At 40.9% G+C, this 22,385-nt stretch overlaps 2 protein-coding genes across 5 annotated transcripts in view; one reads left to right on the top strand and one right to left on the bottom strand.

Moving 5' to 3' along the window:
• The window catches only part of FAM184B (family with sequence similarity 184 member B), a 79,218-nt gene extending 70,939 nt beyond the window's left edge, over positions 1–8,279 (top strand). For 2 of the 4 annotated variants that reach the window (XM_060777919.2, XM_060777917.2), the window contains 2 exons: positions 516–718; positions 5,944–8,279. In XM_060777919.2, the coding sequence (XP_060633902.2) occupies positions 516–718; positions 5,944–6,034 (294 nt within the window). In that variant the 3' untranslated portion in view covers positions 6,035–8,279. Of the gene's footprint in view, positions 1–512; positions 719–5,943 lie in introns of all 4 variants that reach the window. The other 2 variants (XM_060777918.2, XM_067468984.1) reach the window with 1 other exon arrangement.
• MED28 (mediator complex subunit 28) lies at positions 8,280–18,798 on the bottom strand. Its single transcript, XM_060777921.2, has 4 exons — positions 18,573–18,798; positions 15,869–15,935; positions 10,461–10,573; positions 8,280–9,470 (listed from the first exon to the last, which is right to left on the bottom strand). Exons 1-4 carry the CDS (start codon positions 18,759–18,761, stop codon positions 9,273–9,275), a joined length of 567 nt encoding a protein of 188 aa, XP_060633904.2. The 5' UTR covers positions 18,762–18,798; the 3' UTR covers positions 8,280–9,272.
• Between the last annotated feature and the right edge of the window lie 3,587 nt (positions 18,799–22,385).

The following is a 22,385-nucleotide window of genomic DNA, read 5'->3' as shown; positions in this document are numbered from 1 at the left end:
TGTTAAAAAGGCAATACAAATGTCTGGTTGCTCCTGACATGATAAATAAACCAGTGGGTTTCCATGGCTGAGCGGGAATCCAAAATCTGGTGTCCAGATTCCTAATCCAAAACTCAAACCATACACCACACTGGCTCTTAAAGTACCCAATATTAATTATCAAAACCAGCTTGGGTCAGGCTTTGTCATTGTAAGTCTTGTGAATTAAATGTGGTCTGTCTCCTTGTTGGAGCTGGGAAATGCCTAGATTAAATCTTAGCTCTTCCATGAATCCATGTGCTGTTTATCTCCCTGTTCTCAGCTACTTCTGCAATACAGAGATAATAAAGTGACCTACTTGCCTGAACTGTTGTAAATCAGTATCGCTATAACCATGTGCAAAGTGTTTTGTACATGCTTATCTTCTGAGCATTGGTTATGTTCTAATAATGTAATCATATAATTAAACCTATTATAATAATCTTCCATGACACTTAAGTATACAATCTGTCTTTTTGTTATTTATCATAAAGCAGAAGAAGAAAATGGACGACGCTCCCAGCCGAATTGTCAGTGTTCCAAATTTAGCCTCCTATGCAAAAAGCTTTCTAACCGGAGATTTGAGGCCTAAAAGAAACCCACCTCCGATCACAAAATCTACAAGTTTAGATCAGAATCCAGGCTGTGTCAGAGTGTGCTATCCGTCTGTACAAGCCTTGGAGATCAAACCTGCCCCGAGGTAAGTCACCACTCTGTATTTGCAGTGGGAAAATAGAGCAAATTGGCTAAGACTTTTCTGTTAACCAAAATCATCTTAGAAGCGCATAAAACATCATTACAAAGTGTCAGACACTAGTCTCCTCAGAATTAAGAGGGCTTCTCAAAATTAGATGCCTCCTCAAGATCAGGAAGTGCTGAAGTTTGGTCCAAATGCTCAGTACTCATTTTGGTTGGAGCTCTTTAAGACCAGGCTATCTGAAACTTCTTCATCTTGGTATGTCCACTGCTGGAACAACATAGGTCCCCATTCCTGTCTAACCAAGCTGCCTGATGAACCCTACGTATTCCAATAAATCAATCCAGACTCTCTAAAAGAGGGAAAGAGAAAATACACACACAAAATGAATGAATTAAGTATTCCTGGTGTGAGTGAGGAGAGGGAAAGGTTGAATAAACATAAAAAAGATGGAAGAAGAGAGGGAAAAGACAGAAAGAAAGCAAAGTCGAAGGTACTTTTGCTATATTTCTGGATTGTTTTACCCAGACTAAGTAAATTCTTGCTATGCATTTACACAACACATTTTGTCTGTAGGAGAGGCAGATGAAAATAAAAGTTTAGAGTCACTTTGTGTTTCAAATTGGAGTAATAAATCTACTCCCCCCCCCCCCTTCATCAAGCCCCACTGAAGTAGCCATGCATAGGAATTGCATTCTTAACTACAGAGGAGGAAGACTTCTTCACACGGGTTGCTGTGAGTATTCCGGGCTGTATGGCCATGTTCATGAAGCATTCTCTCCTGACATTTCGCCCACATTCTCTCCTGATGTTTTGTTCCAGATAATGCTTTTGGAACATGGCCATACAGAGCGAAAAACAACAACCCAATTATTCCAGCTATGAAAACCTTCGACAACGTTTTCATAGACAAGTGATCCTTAGTCCATTTTGAAATGGTAACTAGTTCAGTTTTTAGAGGAATGGTACTCTGGAGAAATGTTCTTTGATTATTAGCCCCAACTAGAGTTGATCCATTAAATCAGTTGCTGAAAGTAGTTAACACTTAATGCAATGGGCTGACCTATTTCACTTAGATTAGTGCTAACAACTGGATTTACGTCATCATATCATAATTTACAACAGTATTTTTAGAATGTTTTTCAGCATACAAAGTGCTTTCCTACAATAATTTGGTAATCTCTACATATTTCCTGATTCTGAATCAGGTCAGTGTATTGTTCCCATTTTCTGAGCATGAGGCTGACAATTAATACAGTTAATCTAATTTTCTGGGTGTGAGGCTGACAATGAGTAATTTTAGTGTTTGCGTATAATCGTCATGAAGTGGATTATAATTGTTCAGTACAGTATTTCACTCAATTTAGAAGTTTACCTTATTTATTTATTTATTTATTTGCTTTCCTTCTATACCGCTTTTCTCAGCCGAAATGGCGACTCAAAGCGGTTTACATAATACAAGTTATCACAACAATATCAAAAAGGCAATTTAAAACACATTATACATGGCATACAAGATCAAAAAACAATCATTATCATAATCGTAGCGCCTCAGCAACAAATCAGAATCACAATCCGTAATCATAATCCTTTATACCATTTCCTATGTTCGATTGTACCATCTTCCTGTATTCCATTGCACTATTTAGCCAAACGCTTGTTTGTAAAGCCAAGTCTTAACCTTCCTCCGGAACGCCAGCAGCGAAGGGGCCTGTCTGATGTCTACAGGTAGGGCATTCCACAGCCGAGGGGCCACCACCGAGAAGGCCCTGTCCCTCGTCCCCGCCAAACGTGCCTGTGATGCGGGCAGGACCGAGAGCAGGGCCTCCCCAGACGATCTTTATGTCCTAGTCGGTTCATAGGTGGAGATGCGTTCGGAGAGGTAAGTAGGGCCGAAACCGTTTAGGGCCTTATAGGCTAAGGCCAGCACCTTGAATTGTGCCCGATAGCAGATTGGCAGCTAGTGGAGCTGGCGCAACAGAGGAGTGATGTGCTCCCTGAGTGCCGCTCCTGTTAGCAACCTGGCTGCCGAGCGTTGGACCATTTGAAGCTTCCGAGCAGTCTTCAAGGGCAACCCCACGTAGAGAGCATTGCAGTAGTCTAAGCGGGATGTAACCAGAGCGTGGACCACCGTGGCCAAGTCAGACTTTCCAAGGTATGGGCGCAGCTGGCGCACAAGTTTTAATTGTGCAAAAGCTCCCCTGACCACCGCCGAGACCTGGGGGTCCAGGCTCAGCGATGAATCCAGAGTCACTCCCAAGCTGCGAACCTGTGTCTTCAGGGGGAGTGTAACCCCATCCAACACAGGCTGTAACCCTATACCCTGTTCGGCCTTGCGACTGACCAGGAGTACCTCTGTCTTGTCTGGATTCAATTTCAATTTGTTCGCCCTCATCCAGACCGTAACAGCGGCCAAGCACCGGTTCAGGACCTCAACAGCCTCCTTAGTAGCAGGTGGAAAGGAGTGACAGAGTTGGACATCATCCGCGTACAGATGGCATCGTACCCCGAAACTCCGGATGATCTCCCCCAACGGCTTCATGTAGATGTTAAACAACATAGGGGACAATATTGATCCCTGAGGAACCCCACAAGACAATGGTTGTGGGGCCGAACACTTCTTATGCAAGTCCTGCTTGTACATCACGTGCCAGTCAAATCCTAAATCTCCAGTAGAGGAGTACAGTACTAGAAAAGGGATTTCGAGCACTTAGCTTTAGCCTAGTACAGTGGTTCTCAATCTGTAGGTCCCCAGATGTTTTGGCCTTCAAATCTCAGAAATCCTTATAGCTGGCAAACGGGCTGGGGTTTCTGGGAGTTGTAGGCCAAAACACCTGGGGACCTAGTAGGTCTTTGTTGTAACTTGCTGGCATCGTACTCATCCTGTCAATACACAGGGATTCACTGCCACTTCTGATAGACTTCAAAAGAAGTCCCACATCAAATCAACTGCAATAATCTAGTTATGGAAATTGTCAGAACAAGGGATTAGTATCACCAGGTTATCTCCATGTAAAAATGTAGCTTTCCATATGGACTCCTTATCACTAAGGCTACTTCAATTTGTAGTCATTGTTTGAAATGAGGAATACTTTCACACTACATGCCTCATCCAACATCTATTGTTGTATGTACAGGTATATTTTAACAGCTTTAGGCTGGATTTACACTGCTATGTAATGTAGTTTGGACTGCATGATATGGCCAGTGTAGACCCACATCTCAGTGCAGTTGAATGCATTATATAGCAGTGTAGATTCAACCATAGATGTCAGTATGCATTTGTATTGCTCCCAGCACCCTGATGTGTGTGTTAGTACCTGGTAGTGGAAACTACATTTCAGGCAACTGATGTAGTTGTTTGCAGCTCAAAAAAGTGTAGACCTGTTAGTTTTAATGTGCTGCAATAGCTTAACATGGCTACCTCCCAGGAAATCTGAAAACACTGCAGCATTCTGATAATACAAGAAACAACAGCAACAAGGTGCTCTGAAATTCAAGGAATTAAGTTACTGTCAGAAATCAGATTATATAAATCGGTGTTTATTCAAAACCTCTTTTCGCAATTTCATATGTCATTTTGAAGAGAAGATTAATATTCAGATGCCTAGTTTTTAGGTATTTGCTTTCTGGTGTATTTCAACACATTACAGTTCAGTTTGTACAGCAACTCAAACTATAAAGAAGCTTAACTGTGCGTTGATGGGATGTTTCCACTGACGCAACGCATGATATATTTATTTTGAAGTGTTATACCTCAGTTGTCAATCCAATGATATTCAAGGCAGCTTACACAACATAGAAGTAGCACCAAAAAACCAACAAGCAAAACACGCAGCGACAGCCATGGTCTTCCCAGTTCTCTGGTTCTAATTTTTGGGGCAAGAATGTGTTTCCTTTCCTTCTGTAGTGTAAAAGTAGTGGTGTTTGAGGCAAAGAGAAAGGAAGCCAGCTGTTTACACCTGCTCTACCTCTGTATGAGGATTGGGGCCTGACTTGATTTCTCGCCAACTTCTCCCTCCTGTTAAGCAACCAATGCCTTCTAGTAATGAATCTGGTTCTTGCTGTATGTTATTTATCTGTGGTCTAAATCCAACTGCAAGTTTCAATTAGGAAAAAGCCATAGAAGTAACTAGTCAACAGTTCAGCCCATTGATTCTAGTCCCAGCAGGAACTAGCATCTGAAATTTAACCCCATAGCATGTTTTTTAGAAAATGTTCAGCTAGCCATTCTCTCAGTATGGTCAGTTAATGTATTACAAATGATATACCGTATATTTCAATGTTGTAGTAATGGTGAGACCGTGGACCATATTTTAGTTCTTGCAGTGGTGGTCCATGGACCACAGGTTGGGACCTACTGACCATTGTGCTAGAGAGGAGCAAAATAAATGGGCATGAATGAGCCTCTATTCTTCATCCCATGTGATATCAAAAGTCTCATCCAGTCCCTGTATTCTTCAAGCAAGATACGAAAGGGAGGGAGCACTCTCTCTCTGGTGTATATATTTGGGGCACTTCTGCATCCAGCTACCCAAATAACATTAACACATGACCCTCAAGGGATTTTCAAAGTTGCACATCTCTGCTTTAATACAATTGTTGCTTTCATCTTATGCAGAATGAAGCATTTTCAATTCCTTTTCACTTGATATGTTAACAAGACTCTTTTATGAAGCTATGAAACCTAGCAATTCCAATAAACCCAAAATCCTTGACAGCCACCTAGTGACTACACTCCTATGATAAAAGCGGAAAATCATTTGAGTTCTTCAGCCCCATAGCAGTTATATTGGTTTGCCACACCATGGCAACAGGCAGAAATCACAGATCCCAACTGCTGAGTGGATGAGAAAATGAAAGCAGATAAGCAGCTTTCAGACATGGATTTGCCTTTTGTACTACTGATAATTCAGAGGTCTTCTATACCATAGTTACAGCAACCAATCATTTGACACAGGATCTAAATTGAGGTCAACCATTTGTAAATGATACTATTCTGTGTCTAGAGAAAAGTGAAATGTCCACTTATTATTTAGGCCTCGCTTAGTTCTGCCAGTTCTACGCTGATTCAGTTAATGAGAACATTTGCAGTGAACAGGTTTTTACTCTCACAGACATTTCTCTTCCAAGTTATTGCTCCATCATGGACAGCATGCCTCTTCTATAAGAGATTTAGGATATGAGCTGGGTGTGAGCTATTCATATTTATTTTGCTGTTTTTTCAGGCTGCCAAACACTGAAATATCAACTCCAAAAGATGCTGAGAAACCAGACCCTCGACATCAGGAATGGTTTACGAAATATTTCTCTTTTTAAGCAAAAACATTTCTGTAATATCTGTCTTTGATGATGTAATTAAATGTTTACAGTATATACTTTACACAGCATTTTACAAACCAGCCTAAGTAAGCGAGCCACAAGTTTACTGTTCAAACTCAGACACATTGAAGAATTTGGTCAGATTGAAAAACTAATGTGTTAAATTAGCAGGGCTATTACTAGCAAATACATATTGTTAATACTCTGCAACTACTTGTAAAAAGGATTGCAAGTTTTAATATATGCTAATATTTTGTTTTAAAAATTAACTAAATGCTTTATTATTATTATTATCATTATTATTATTATTTTGTATCTTTTTCCTAGGACTGGGATTCATAGAGAAAGGTGCACTCCTTTAACAGCCTGGGCCTGTGCCACTTGGGATTTTATTAATTTTAGTAATTTCAACCCCAATGAGATTCCCCAGGCAGAATTAAAATCATAGCAGCAATAAAACAGAAACCAGTAAAACACGGTTAAATCAAACAGTATATAGAAAAAGCAACATAGGACAAAAATAAAGCAATATGAAATACCTAAGATGATACCAGGAATTTCACCAAGTGCTGAAAAGATATCAGACTCATGTGAGAATTTTAAAGCCAAATAACACTAGATTCTGACTTAGCATCCACCACATCTGGTAGCAGAACTTGGAAGAGTCTCCAAGGAGGCTCCTAATGTAAAGGGCACATGTCCTTGACAGTCCCAGCCTTTACCCAGCTGTTACTGTCAGCTGTAGTAAAAACTTTGGTAACTATGACTAGTAGTTACACAGCTCTTTGGACAGCTATATACTTTCCCCAGAGCTCACAATCTCCGGGGCTGCCTGCCATAGATGCAGGAGAAACGTCAGGAGAGAATGCTTCTGGAACATGGCCAAATAGCCCCAAAAAAACTACAACAACCTAATGATTCCAGCCATGAAAGCCTTCGACAATACATTTCCCCATATTTATTTGCAATTTAGGGCCACTTTTAAAATATTTATTTGTTTGCATTGCCATACAACATCCCTTTTTATATATAAATAGTGGTTCTTTAAAATGTATATTGTACAGTATTTGGAAGCGGAATGATTGTAGTAAACTGGTTTAGAAATCAGTCATACGAGTGTGCTTTTTACTTTGTTCCAATAGATTTTAACCAACACTGAAAGTTCAATTTCTATTTATTTCTATTTATATCAGATGCATGACTGAGTACTTATATTGTTGCAATATATTATTTATATTGTTCCAAGTCTCCGGTTTCTTAAACTCTGTATTTCAGTAGAGTGAGCAGGATTAACACATGTGAAAAATCCCAATTGTGTGGATTTCTTCTTTTCATCATCTCAGAAAAAGTGTGATAATCTTTATAAATGTTGTGGACAAGAAATTACACAGATGCAATGAGGATGAAAAGCTGAGTAACCCTCAGCAACAAAGCCCTGTCATTTTTTGGAACATATGCACTCCATCACAAAAGTTAATAGTTGCCAGAGAGGACACTGGAAAGTGCTTTTGAAGAATGAAAAATGTCCACCCAGTATTACGTATAGCAACCCATCTAGTTTTCAACCTGGTAACCATAGTTGTTACTAGTAACTGTATCTGGAGAAATTGATTTAGTCTATGAACGTTTATGCTACTAACTGCCTTCTCTCAATCTCTAAAGTTTTATCTGAAGATACTGATATTCCAGAATATTTCTTTGAATTCTAGTAGTTGCGCATCAATGTAAAATTAAAAGTAGCTTATTGCTAACCAGGTACATCTTTCAAACTGCGTTTGCACTATGTGGCAAATCTAAATACTAAATCCATTTTAATATTTAGTATCACACCAATAATAATGTTTATTTACTGGCATGTGTCACCGACATGCGTTATACCAAAAACACCCAAAGATCTGTACACCTTCCCTTGAATTTGTAGGCCTCCCTCGTGGAAATTTAGTTGCCCATTCCCTATGGTACACCTCCCAATGACATTTTTTACTGGGTTAAGCAGCAATGATTTTATTATAACATCCATTTAAGTGAAGTGCTTGGCTATTTCAAAGAAACAATTTAAGAAAAAAATCCATCCAGTGTCAACAAATGATCATATTTAAAACTGGGAAATCCTTTCAGAACAAGTATTCTTGGAAAATATATGTAAAAAAAACCCCACTATTTGCAAGGGAAATCAAACAAAATAATCCAAAGTGTTGGCAATCACGTGGTGCTTTTTAAAATAAAACTATGTGGACACTGATTTGTTTTTGTATGATTTATTATCCAATTGTTGATTCAAAATAATCAAAAAGCAACTTTCAGTTTGCAAACAGTTCTGTCAACAATTCAGTATATATTTTGATGAGCATTTCTTTTCTCCCATTATATAACAAGAGTTGTCAAATGCAATGCTGAAGCTATTTTCAAGAGATAGAGAGCAACATGTTACCAGGGGCAAGAAAAAAGAACACTTCTTGAAACACAAAAGAAAAATATGTTGTAAGCAGAGATGCCAGACAAAGATGGTGCTCTAAAGAGACGGTATTTTAAAACAAGTCATGGCTACTCTGATCTTCCCCTTGGGCTGAAAGAAAATAGGGATAAGAACATGTTCTATAGAGCTCTTTGTTAAAAAGGAGTAGCACTGTTAGAAACTGTGAGGACCCACAGTGGAATAAAACAGTGGGAGCAATCAAATAAGCCTTTTTTGGCACAAGTCCTTGCTGAATTTTATTTTCTTTGCACCATTGACCCTTTCTCTTCTTTGTCTGATCCCAAACTCAATTTTAAAAGTAATCTATCAAGAAGCACAGTGGCCTAATATTCAGAGAGCCAGAACCTGCCTTGAGCACACAGGCACTTAATTGCATGTATAAATCCCTGATAATAGTGTGTTCCATCAATCAACCACATTTTCTTGGAAACAATGAACCAACTATAAGGTTTTTTAAATACATATATAACATACATACATACATACATACATATACTGCTTATGCAGAACTACAGATAGTTGCATTTTCAACAGAAAGTAATTCCGCTGAGAGAAAAAATGCTTGTTCTCAACTTTCCTTGGCTGAGAGAGTATCAAAACTGAGATCATTGCTCTGATCCCTGTAAAGGCATAATTCATTCTTATTTAATAGTCCTTCACATCAGTTTTAGAAAACTCATATAAAGCTTAAATGTGTAAATTGTATTTTAACAATCCATTCTGCTGGGTATAATCAAGCATTTGCATTATACTTCTTGCTCACGTTTGCTTAAGGGGCGCAGGAATGTTAGCCGAAGCTTGTTCTAAATAGGCTAGAGGTCCTTGAGGCATTTCAGCGGGTTTTTTATGCTGTATGTTGATATCATCCAGAACCTGCTGCCAATGTCGCAGTTTGCCCAAGTGCTTCTGAATTAGGGCTTCTTTCCTCTGTAGTTCATTTCTCAACTCTGACACATCCTATGGGAATAGCAGGCATACAGTAAATAATGAGCAACCAGGGATCTCCACTGTAACTTCTTAGGTTCTAAGAACATCCAAGTCCTAAGGAACTGAAATAGCATTTGGAGCAAGTTATCCTTTCTTTTACACTGAAATGAGTTGCACATCCCTTGTGAAAGAAGGAAATGTGCTGTAATTCAGGCTGTGTCTTACAAACTTCTAATATGTTACAAATAAATACTTGTCTTGCAGTGATACATGCTCTCTATCCTAGATCTCAAATTTTGATTGCTGATTCTGATAACCTACAACCTATCTGTACAATATAAGCATGCTACAAAGACTCAGAAGGCCGAAAGAGGGAAACTTTGTATGACAAAAGAAAGGCAGAAATGGAGCCTAGTAACACACTTTCAGGCTTTATTTACCTTTCTTCCAAAGAATATTTTCTCAGACTTCAACACCCCCCCCCCCCGCTTCCTTACCATATGCCTTAGCATAAGGTATACATACAGTTATATGTGACATACACATTAACTTCAAAATACGTCCATGGCACTTTACACCTATCATCTTTGCAACAACCTATTTCATAACAACCCTTTAAGGCAGGCTGGTGTAAGAAGTCTACAGCAAAGGCAAAACTGATCTACGGATGTCTGATTCTTTGCTTTTTTTCTCACTATTGCACACAATGAACATTAATTAAGCCTTCTATAATCTAGGTCTCTCCAGATCCTTTGAAATACAAAATAGGCTGGGGGCTACAGTCCAAACAGCTGGCGGGCACCAAGTTAAGAAAGGCTTCTGAGAATTTCATCAAGAACAAATAATAGATTGCTTATCCCACAACTATTTCAGCCTACAACTTTAAAGCTGAATACATTTAGATGCTAAAAGTAAATCACAACTTTACCCTGATTGCTTCATATAATCCCTTGGCTTTGTCAAAACTCTATTATAAGTTTGGGTGTCACTATTAAGACAAAGGAAAATCAGCATGCTTACTTCTTTAATTACTTGCTCTGGTTTTTGGACAGACAGCTGCAACCTTTTTTGTAGGAAGAAGCATTCTGTTTGCCGTGCAACATCTAAAAACTTCTGGATACACTGGTCAACACCTAAAATGTTAAGATCAACAAACATGAAAAGTATTTCAAATGAAAATTGTAGGACAAGCAAGGAAAGTATACAAAACAAATCCGTTATGTGGCAGTTTGGGATTTAGGCAAACATACTGAGCAAAATATTTTGAGTTCTGGTAATTCTAAAAAACATGCATAAATGAGATTACAGTCCATTTTAAAAATTACACATCTATAAAAAAGTCATTTTATGTATGCCTATATGATGGTTGATTTGCATCACAAAGGCTTCCACATGGATCTGGACCAAACCTGACACACATACCCTTCATTATCCAACTTAAAATAATTGAGGGGTTTGAACTAAAAACACCCGCCCCTTTCAGGCTCAGAGCAGGAAAAAAGAAAAAGCAGATTGGCTGTAGCTAAATGAAGTGGCCCTCTGTGATGTGAGTAAGAAACAAAGGGAGTGAAGCGGATTGGCTGTTGGTAGGTAACAGTTGTATGAAAGGAAGGAGCAGGAAGAAAATCAGGAAGAAAGAGGGTGAAGGGAGAAAGAAAGAGAAAGAGAGGAGGATAAACATGGAGAGAGAAGAAAAAGGAGGAAAAAGGGAGGGAGGAAAAAGAAAGGGTTGAGGTGTATGAGGAAAAGCAAGGGAAGAAGGAAGAAAAGAGAAAAAAGGTGAATGGGAAAATGAAGGATGGCCCATGGAGACATTGTGAAGCAAGCCTTGTCTGAGCTGTGGGAGAAAACAAGCGGGAGTGCACTTCCAACACCCAAGCAACACTGGATATTTATACTTGTATATCATTAAAAGAAAGCAACACCTGGTTGTCTAAAACTGGGGGAAAACCTAATTAAGAGTACAGTACAACCCCCACATCCATTGGGACACACATTCCTGTACTTATAATGGAAAGAGGAAAATGTGAGTGATAGAGAAACCTATTGAAAAGAATGATCGCCACTAGACTTTACCATAGAGAACCTAAAAAAACATATTTTTGATGAGCGTGGATAGTGAAATTGTATATACTGGTCCTGCAAGTATAGAGTTCATACTGTATATAGAAATCCTGACTGAATGTTTTTTGTAGCTCATGCTTCTTAAAAGGAGGACAGGCAAGTTCTATATTCATCCTTTGGGAAATAATAATTTAAAATATCTGAAAATGATCTCTTTCACAAGACACAACTATATCAATATGAGTCTATCTGAATTGCTAAGGTTCCATTCCACTGAAATCATGATTTTTTGGGCAGGTGGGGGTATTCATAATTATCGGCCAAAGAGTTCTAGGCCTCCTCAAACTGCAAACCCTGGGATTCCAAAGGTTGAAGCCATAGCCTTTAAAGTAGAATGATTCGTGCCCTATAGACAGAAAAGCCCTTCTGTTTTTCAAATAAATCCAAAACTGGAAAATGTTACCATTGGCATTACATTTCCATGGTAATGGCATTGTATGCTACTGTGAGGTACGAGCTATGCTGATGACAGCAGTGCTCTCATGTCAGACAGACTTTGCCTTAGGAGCCAGATTAGGTGTGCCAAACATCTACTGGGCAGTAGCAGCAATATAGGGTCATATTGGTGGAGGATCTCTCAGAGAACAGCAGTGGCAGGAAAGTCAGCGAGCAGCACTGGACTTGTTCTGCATTCTGATGTCATGACAACTATGTAAACACAAAGGGTCCTGGAATCTAGAGCAGCAACTGCCACTTTCTGAATGAATACAAATATGTAAGCTATCACTGTGATACTGGTGTTTGTGTGCAGCAAGATGCAGTGCTGACAGTAATGCTACTGGTAAGATTCCATTTCAGGCATGTTTTTGCTGAGGAACTAGACTAAATGTGCCAAACAGCTGTTAGGCAGTAGCGGGGGCGGGGAGGGGGTAGCAATAGCAGTAATACCATAGGTTGTTAGTACTGTGCAGAAGGAAGCACAGTAAACACCTTTTGGCTGTCTTTTACTGCTATGATGAGACAATTAAAAATGAAACAAGAGATAGTGCCAGAAAAGCTCCTAGATCAGTTATCATTCAATGGGTTGCTGGAGTACAGCAGAAAACAACTACAGGTAGCACTGTGTCTAATATAACAAAATTAAGAAGCTGCACAGCACATATTATAGGAACATGGGATGTGGAATGCATGAACAAGGAAACTACATATAGTAAAACAATATACAGTGGAGGGGGAAAGTATTTAGTCGATACCAATTGTGCAAGTTCTCCCACTTAAAAAGATGAGAGAGACCTGTAATTGACATCATAGGTAGACCTCAACTATGAGAGACAACATGAGAAAACACATCCAGAAAATCACATTGTCTGATTTTTAACAAATTTATTTGCAAATTATGATGGAAAATAAGTATTTGGCCCATAACAAAAGTTCATCTCAATACTCTGTTATATATCCTTTATTGGCAGTGACAGAGGTCAAACATTTTCTGTAAGACCTCACAAGGTTGGCACACACTGGTATGTTAGCCCATTTCTCCATGCAGATCTTCTCAAGAGCAGTGATGTTTTGGGGCTGTCGCTGGGCTACACGGACTTTCAACTCCCTCCAAAGGTTTTCTATAGGGTTGAGATCTGGAGACTGGCTAGGCCACTCCAGGACCTTGAAATGCTTCTTACGAAGCCACTCCTTCGTTGCCCTGGCAGTGTGCTTGGGATCATTTCATGCTGAAAGACCCAGCCATGTTTCATCCTCAGTGCCCTTGCTGATGGAAGGAGGTTTGCACTCAAAATCTCATGATACATGGCCCCCTTCATTCTTTCATGTATACGGATCAGTTGCCCTGGTCCCTTTGCAGAGAAACAGCCCCAAAGCATGATGTTGCCACCCCCATGCTTCACAGTAGGTATGGTGTTATTTGGATGCAACTCAGCATTCTTTCTCCTCCAAACACGACGAGTTGTGTTTCTGCCAAACAGTTCTACTTTGGTTTTATCTGACCATATGACATTCTCCCAATACTCTTCTGGATCATCCAAATACTTCCTAGCAAACTTCAGTCAGGCCCGGACATGTACTGGCTTAAGCAGGGGGACACATCTGGCACTGCAGGATCTGAGTCCCTGGCGGCACAGAAGAAGTTACGGGTCTGTGAGACCCAAACATCTTGCTTGTTTGTAGGTGACCAAATACTTATTTTCCACCATAATTTGCAAATAAATTCGTTAAAAATCAGACAATGTGATTTTCTGGATGTGTTTTCTCATGTTGTCTCTCATAGTTGAGGTCTACCTATGATGTCAATTACAGGCCTCTCCCATCTTTTTAAGTGGGAGAACTTGTACAATTGGTAACTGACTAAATACTTCACCACCACCACCACCACCACCACCACCACCCCCCCCCCCCCTGTATATGTGTATGTGTTTAAATATGTATGTACATTGGTTGGTTGGCTAGCACACATTCCCTTCATTATCCATAATTGAGGGGTCTGAACTAAAAAGAAAAGGCCACTTCTTTTGGAGCCAGATCAGAGGGAAAGGAAAGGAACAAAGCAGATTGGTTGTGGTTTGGAGAAGTGAACTTCTGTGATGTGACTGGGAAAGAAAGGGAGCATCTTGGAAGGAAGAAAAAGAACATAAAAGGAAGAGAAAGAGGAAAACGGGGGAAGGTGAAAGCAAGTGAAGAAGGAAGGATGGGATGGGAAGACAAAGGGAGTAGGTTTATAAGGGAAAAGGAGAAAGAAAAGAATCTGGGGCCTGGGGGCATTTCTAAGCTGAAGAGCTGTTGTCCGTAGATGCCTTCTAGGTCATGTGGCTGGCATGAATGCATGGAGTACTGTTACCTTCCCGCCGAACGATACCTACTGATCTACTCACGTTTGCATATTTTTGAACTGCTAGGTTGGCAGATGCTGGGGATAACAGCAGGAGCTCATCCCGCTCCCCAGATTCAAACAGCTGACATTTTGGTCAGCAAGTTCAGCAGCTCAGAGGTCTAACCCACTGCGTCACTGGGGGGCTCCATATACAGGCTAGTAACTTATAAAATTTGAGTATTTGAGATAACTAAGCTAAATTGGAATTGGAACTCTTGAGTCATATAATTACAATGTTTTATTCAAGAAACAAAGAAATGGAGTGGCATTTATAGTGAGATGTAGCAAAAATAGTTGCATGTAATACAAATTCTGACAGAATCACATCATTAGGAATTTAGGGAAAATGTGTCTATAGCCATAACTGTAACAGATCTAACTCATCTTAGAAAGTTGATACATGGCCTACCTTTAAAGGTCAGCATGTGAGCAGCCATATTGTGGCTCTCAGGGAGCAGCAACACCAGTGGATAAGCTTTTTGCATGAGAGCGACCTGATTGGCTGGATGCAAATGAGCAAGTGCCAAGATCTGAAAGGTGGGTGGAGCCAAGGATGACAGTTGGAGGAGCCCAGCTGAACATTTTATGTCAGTTGGTCAGTTAGCTGGAGTCAGTTAGGGAAGTTAGCTGAAGTTAAATAGAGACTTGGCTAGGGAATAGTGAATAGTTGACTGATAGCAAGGAGCTAGTGACAGTAGAGAAATTTTAAAAGTACCAAGTGATCAGGATCTCTACGTCAGGTCAAAGATTGCTGGAAACCAGTTTTCATGTGTTAATGTTAAAAGCCTTTTAGGAAAGAGGAAAAGCTTGAATGAAAGTTATGCTGAAATGTTGCTTTGTAACATCTTCATAAAAGAATATTTACCTCATCTATAACCACCAAGCATATATACTTTTGGAACCATAACGCTTTTGTTACAAAAAGGATACAAATAAACCAACAGTTACTGTTTTACTTTAAGCGAAGTCTCTCTCACTTTCCAACCTCTAAACGAGCAGAAAAGGTGGCAAAGATATTAAAACACCCTCACCTGGCAGATTCATTCCTTTAAATTGTATGATGGCAGCAGAATTAAACATTATTTATATTTATTTGTGGGATATCAAAGAAAGGTAGGATATCTCCAAAATACCTGGCCAGAGAAGAGGGAGCCCTTTCGCAATAACCATAATTCAAGTTAGTGAAGGTGAGAAGAAGAAACTGAAAGATCCTTTGCTTCTGATTTTATGAGTGGAGATGGAGACATAAAATTCAACTTTGCTTCAAGCAGTATTGAAGTGATCGCAGCTACAAATTTTACAGTTCTACTGTTTTCACATAACCAAAATGATCTAAGTATTTAACATCCTACTTTATTACTCCAAAGACTTCAAGGCAGCTGTACCACACTCACATCATCAAAATAAAAAGCAACACAAGAAGAGGAGAAATCAAAAGGAATAAAGTTGTGAAGGTAAAAAGAAAGGATAGATATAGGCTTACCAGTTCTAATTTCTTCCTGGTCTGTACCATTCACATAATCTTGACTCACGAGGGAGGCAAAGCAGGCCTAGGTTATTAAATATGTATTAACAATTAATATGAACAGGATATGCATAATTGTGAAGAAAAAGCACTGTATTCATAAACATACACCATTGTGATTTATTCATCAATTAAAACAAATGAGAAAGTAATTAAAAGGACCTTAACGACATGGTTCTGTATTCTAGAACAACTCATTTGGCACCCCATGTAATCAAGTTTTATGTTACTAATTTACTGTTAAACTGGCTGGGATTCCTGGGATTTGTAGGCCAAAACACCTGGGGACCCACAGGTTGAGAACCACTGTCCTAAAGGAACAACCAATGCAGAACTGGGAGGTCTAATTAAACCATATAACACAATTTTTGTTTCTGGGTTAAAATGTAATTTCCTAATTGGTTCTATCATTTAAAAATGGGTAAAGTTTATTAAACTGCAAAAACTTGGTTCATGATGGACATTCTGCAGCACATTTTGTTATAGTTTTCCAATGAATTTCTCACAGAATAGAGTCTCAACCAATTCAACATAAATTTGTAGCAGCAACAAAAATGAAGTTTCTGAAGTAGAACAACTACTTTCAAAGTAAGTACCGCACAATTAAACAGGAAACAATGCTTTTTTAAATTTTGTTATTATAGTATTATCTGTCAAAGCATACCCACAGGCCCCTGCCATGCAGCTGTAATCTGGGTACAGATTAAAAAAGTGCTGGGTGTGACAGGTGGTATGTTGGATTTCAGGGTAAGTGCAATGTGCAGAGAATCTTAAAACTCTAATAAAGTGCTTCTGGGACATAATGCTGGAGTTTTCCTATTCTGGAAAGGCACATCGGAATAGCCAGGTCTTCAAGCTCTTCCTAAAGACTGCCAACGTGGGGGCTAGTCTGATGTCTTTGGGGAGGGTGTTCCAGAGTCGGGGGGCAACCACAGAAAAGGCCCTGTCCCTCGTCCCTACCAAACGCGCCTGCGACACAGGAGGGATTGCGCGCAGGACCTCTCCAGATGAACGAAGAGAATGCGTGGGCTCATAAACAGAGATGTGGTCATGCAGGTAGGCAGGTACCAAACCATTTAGGGCTTTGTAGGTAAGCACCTGCACCTTAAATTGGGATCGGAAGGTAAACAGCAGCCAATGGAGCTCCTTAAACAGGAGGGTTGACCTCTCTCTGTAAAGAGCACCAGTTAACAACCTGGCCGCCGCCCGTTTGACCAGTTGGAATTTCTGAGGCATTTTCAAAGGCAGCCCCACGTAGAGCGCATTACAGTAGTCCAATCTAGAGGTGACCAAGGCATGAACCACTCCGGCCAGATCAACCTCTGAGGATGCTTGCCATAGATGCAGGCAAAACGTCAGGAGAGACTGCCTCTAGAACATGGCCATGTAGCCCAAAAAACCTACAATAACCTTCATTTCACTTCATTTTATTTCTTAATGAGTCGCTCTCCACCAAGGTGCTCCGAGCGACTTACAATCTAAAATAGCATTTACACAATATAAAAACATTCAACCTGAAGTAAGTTCCAGCGTTTCCCTAATATTTTGGGACTTCTTCTCCCAGCATTCATGACCGCATGTCAGACTGGCTGGGGCTTCGGGAAGATGAGGCCCAAAACAGCTGAGATTCATTGTGCGACAGCGCAAAAGCTTGTGTTGTCACATCCAAAACCTAGGTTTCCCAACCAGGGAGGAATTTTCCATGCCATTCTCAGCAGAAAGGGTTTCCAATGGGAAAGCAGGAGCCACAATTAAAACGCGCCACAGTCTGGTCTGGAGGAAGTCTTTACAGCAGTGTTTCTCAACCTGGGGGTCGGGACCTCTGAGGGGGTCATGAGGAGGTGTCAAAGGGGTCACCAAGGACCATCAAAAAACATAGTATTTTCTGGTGGTCATTGGGATTCTGTGTGGCTCAAGTTTGACCCAATTCTATTGTTGGTCGAGTTCAGAATGCGCTTTGATTGTAGGTGAACTATACAGCCCAACAACTACAACTCCCAAATGTCAAGGTCTATTTTCCCCAGACTCTACCAGTGTTCACATTTGAGCATACTGAGTATTCGTGCCAAGTTTGGTCCAGATCCATCATTGTTTGAGTCCACAGTGCTCCTCTGGATATAGGTGAACTACAACTCCTAAACTCAAGGTCAATGCCCACAAAACCCTTCCAGTGTTTTCTGTTCGTCATGGGAGTTCTTTGTGCCAAGTTCGGTTTAAATCCATCGCTGGTGGAGTTTAGAATGCTTTTTGATTATAGGTGAACTATAAATCCCAGCAACTACAAGTCCCAAATTACAAAATCAATCCTCCCCCCCCTCCCCCCAACCCCACTAGCATTCACATTTGGGCATATTGGGTATTTGTGCTCAATTTAGTCCAGTGAATGAAAATATATCCTGCATATCGGATATTTACATTACGATTCAAAACAGTACTAAAATGACAAGTATCAAGTAGCAACGAAAACAATATTATGGTTGGGGGTAACCACAACATATGGAACTGCATTAAGGGGTCACGCATTAGCAAGGTTGAGAAACACTGCTTTACAGCGTCGCGAGGCGCCTCCACACCTACCCTACCCTCCCCCCCCCCCCCGGCCCTTCTGCTCCTCGCCTCAGCTTCGAGGCCCGTCGTCCCTTCCCCGCCCCTTCCTCCTCACCTCGAAGGAGGCCTCCAGTTCGTCCACCAAGGTGCTGTTGGAGTTCCTCGGCCCCGCGGGGTTCGGGGGAAGGAGCCCGGCCGGGCCCGGTCCGCCAGGAGCCACGGGAGGAGGAGGTGGAGGAGGCGGCGGCGGTGGTGGAGGGACCGGGCCTTGAGTGCCGAACATCCCGCTCAGGCCGGCCGCCATGGCAACCGGGGAAGAGCGTGCGCACGACTGCGCAAGCGTGGGCCGGAGCGGAAGTGACGAAAGACGCAGCTGGAGACAGGCAGCGAGGACCTGGGGGCGGGGCTAAACACGGTCGCTAGAGAGGAGGCGGGGCTAAGCCTCAAAAGGTGTGCTGTGCTGTGGGAGCTCCTTGGTTTGTCTTGTCCTGGTTCCTGACATTTGGCGACCTCCTCAGGCCCCTTCCATACAGCTGAATAAAATCCCACATTTTCTGCTTTGAACTGGGAGATATGGCAGTGTGGACTCAGATAACCCAGTTCAAAGCTGACTAGGTTATTCTGCCTAGGTTAGGTAAAGGTAAAGGTAGTCCCCTGACATTAAGTCCACTTATGTCTGACTCTGGGGTGTGGTGCTCATCTCCATTTCTCAGCCGAAGAGCCGGCGTTGTCCATAGACACCTCCAAGGTCATGTGGCCAGCATGACCGCATGGAGCGCCGTTACCTTCCCGCCGGAGCAGTATTATTATTATTATTATTATAACTTTATTTGTACCCCGCTAGCATCTCCCGCAGGACTCAATGCGGCTTACATAGGCCAAGGCCTCAACACAATACAACAATACAATACATAGAGCAAATTAAAACAGATTAAAACAGTACCTGTTGATCTACTCACATTTGCATTTTTTCAAACTGCTAGGTCGGCAGAAGCTTGGGCTGACAGCAGAAGCTCACGCCGCTCCCCAGATTCAAACCTACGACCTTTTGGGGAAAAAAGAGATAGAGTGGCTCTGGGCCCAGAAAAACACAACTCTTTTACCTGTCTGGCCCCGGTGGCGCAGTGGGTTAAAGCTCTGTGCCAGCAGGACTGGAGACTGACAGGTCGCAGGTTTGAATCCAGGGAAAGGCGGATGAGCTCCCTCTATCAGCTCCAGCTCCTCATGCAAGGACATGAGAGAAGCCTCCCACAAGGATGATAAAACATCAAAAATTATCCAGGCGTCCCCTGGGCAACGTCCTTGCAGACAGCCAATTCTCTCACAACAGGAGCGGTTGCTCCTGACACGACAAAAAAAACAAAAACCTGTCTGGCCTGCCTTTGTATCCTATTACCGTACCTCCTCCTCTGCCTCTCAGATCTCGCTCCTGAAGGCTGCAGTGAAGTGGTGCAGGTGCGCATGTGCGAGATCTGAGAGGCAGAGAAGGAGGTACAGTAATAGGAAAATTACCATGTTGAAATCAAATCTGATGCTTTTAAAATTTTTATTTGGTGTGTGTTGGAAGAGGGGTAGTCTTATACAGCGAGTATATCCCAAACGCTATATTTTAACTGGAAAGGTTGGGGGTCGTCTTATACACTCAGTTGTCCTATATGCCGGAATATACGGGTAATTATGTCCCCTTTTGGAAACAAATTTCTTTTGTTCCATGTCAGGTATGTTTTAACACCTCTTCTCCTTTCCACCCTCATTGCACTTCATTCTCTCTCTGCCCCTCTCAATCAGTCAACATACCGTTCTCTACCCGCTGAGCAGCCTTTTTGGTGAGTCCATGTTCAGCTGTTTGTGATTCTGTGCCTTTTACTCAAAAGTCAGCCCCACTTCCTTTCAATGGGATTTACTCTAATGTGGACACGTAGCTTTGTCATGCAACAGATTTTAATCTCAATTAACACTTCCTTTTTCCTTTTCATGGAACACTACCCTTGTTATTGTTGATTTTAATTTGTTTTCATTTTAATTTATTGTGTATGTTTTACTGTGTATTTTCAGGCTTGTCCCTTTGTAAGCCGCCCGGGGAGATGGTGGTGGGGTATAAAAATAAAGTTGTTGTTGTTATGGAGTGGGATGTGCCAGGGAGAGGACAGGGACAGTTGTAACAGGAAATGGAGGCAGGACACTTCTACCCCCCTCCACCATCACCTAATATAATATAATATAATATAATATAATATAATATAATATAATATAGTATAGTATATTGTATATACATATAATATTTATATTATAATGTAATACAATATAATACTAGTAATAATACAATATTACAATAATATAATACAATATTATAATTATACTTATATATTTACATTACATGTAATATTACTAATAATATTACAATACAATGGTATTGTGCTACCGGGCACAATTCAAAGTGCTGGTTTTAACCCTTAAAGCCCTAAATGGTTCTGACCCAACTTACCTGTCCAAACATATCTCCCCTTATGAACCATCTAGAAACTTGAGATCGTCCGGAGAGGCTCTGCTCTCGGTCCCACCTTCATCTCAGGTACGTTTGGCGGGAACGAGAGACAGGGCCTTCTCAGCGGTGGCCCCCCAGCTATGGAACGCCCTCCCTTGAGAGATTAGATCTGCTCCCTCCCTCCTAACGTTTCGAAGCAAGTCAAAATGTGGCTGCTTGAGCAAGCGTTTGCAAACAGAGTAATAGATATGGATAAATGATATAGGAAATTGACGATTGACGATGGAACTGGACATTGCTTGACAATGAGACGCCAATGATGTTGTTTTTATTGCTGTTGTGGTTTATGTAATTGTAATGTTTTAATTGTTTTATGATACTATGTATACTGTTTTGTTGGAAACCACCTTGAGTCGCCGATACAAATACAGTAAATAAATAAATAAATAAATAAATAAATAAAGTAATATATAATACTGATATTGTACTATGCTAATAATACAATATATTGTATGAAAATATATCTTGTAAGCCGCTCTGAGTCCCCTTCGGGGTGAGAAGGGCGGCATATAAATGCCACAAATAAATAAATAAAATTAAATATACTCTTCCTGTGCTTCTCCACCAACTTTTTGTCCTTACCAATACTGCTTCCCAGAGGGCATTTTTCAAGGGTGGGTTCTGTAGAGGTTGGGTGCCCTTTGATTCCCTGATTCTTGACTCATCCACCCTGCCTTGCTCCATGGGATCACAGTTGCCACCAAACTGGAAGGTCAGTACTTACTCTGAACCATCTGTGAAGTGCCACAATCTCAAGACGTTAATGAGCTCACAGTTATAGCCACACAGGAAGAAACAATAGAATAAACCTAGGTCACTCGCAGAAGAGCCCAAAGGCACACTTGCCAGCAGTCAAGTCTAAGAAGTCTGTGAGCAGCACTGGGCTGGTTCAGAACTGTTGTCAAGGTAATGATGCAAAACAAAGGGTTCTGGTTTCCAGAGTAACAACTGCTACTTTCTGAATGGATATAATGCCTCCACCTTTGTTACTTGGGTTTGGATGGGAATATTTTAATAAATCAAACGAAGAAATGATCCTTAGAATTCACTTTGCCACATAATCACCAGACAATTGGATACATTTCTGCCAACAATGAACAAGTTTTCTGAAGCGGTCACAGAAGAAGTTGACACTCTGTTTCCGCAACCAGCATCTCACATTTCTCTCCTCCTGGGTACCCATTGTGCACAGATCTTCTGATAGCCAAGCAAAGCAATAACCAAGTTGTAAAGCTACAGTGTTAAACAGGAAATAGCCTCTCATATTTAGAACAATCATGTACATAATAGCTTTCATTTGTTGTCAGTAGTTTACAGAGCCATGTGGAATATGTATATTCCATTTCACGTTCCTGTGAAATGCCAATTATGCTTGATATTTCT

This window comes from Anolis sagrei, chromosome 5, assembly GCF_037176765.1.
Source record: "Anolis sagrei isolate rAnoSag1 chromosome 5, rAnoSag1.mat, whole genome shotgun sequence".
In the NCBI taxonomy this organism is placed as follows: Eukaryota; Metazoa; Chordata; class Lepidosauria; order Squamata; family Dactyloidae; genus Anolis; species Anolis sagrei.
Note: the sequence above shows the minus strand (reverse complement) of the source record. Positions and strands in the feature narration are given on the sequence as shown.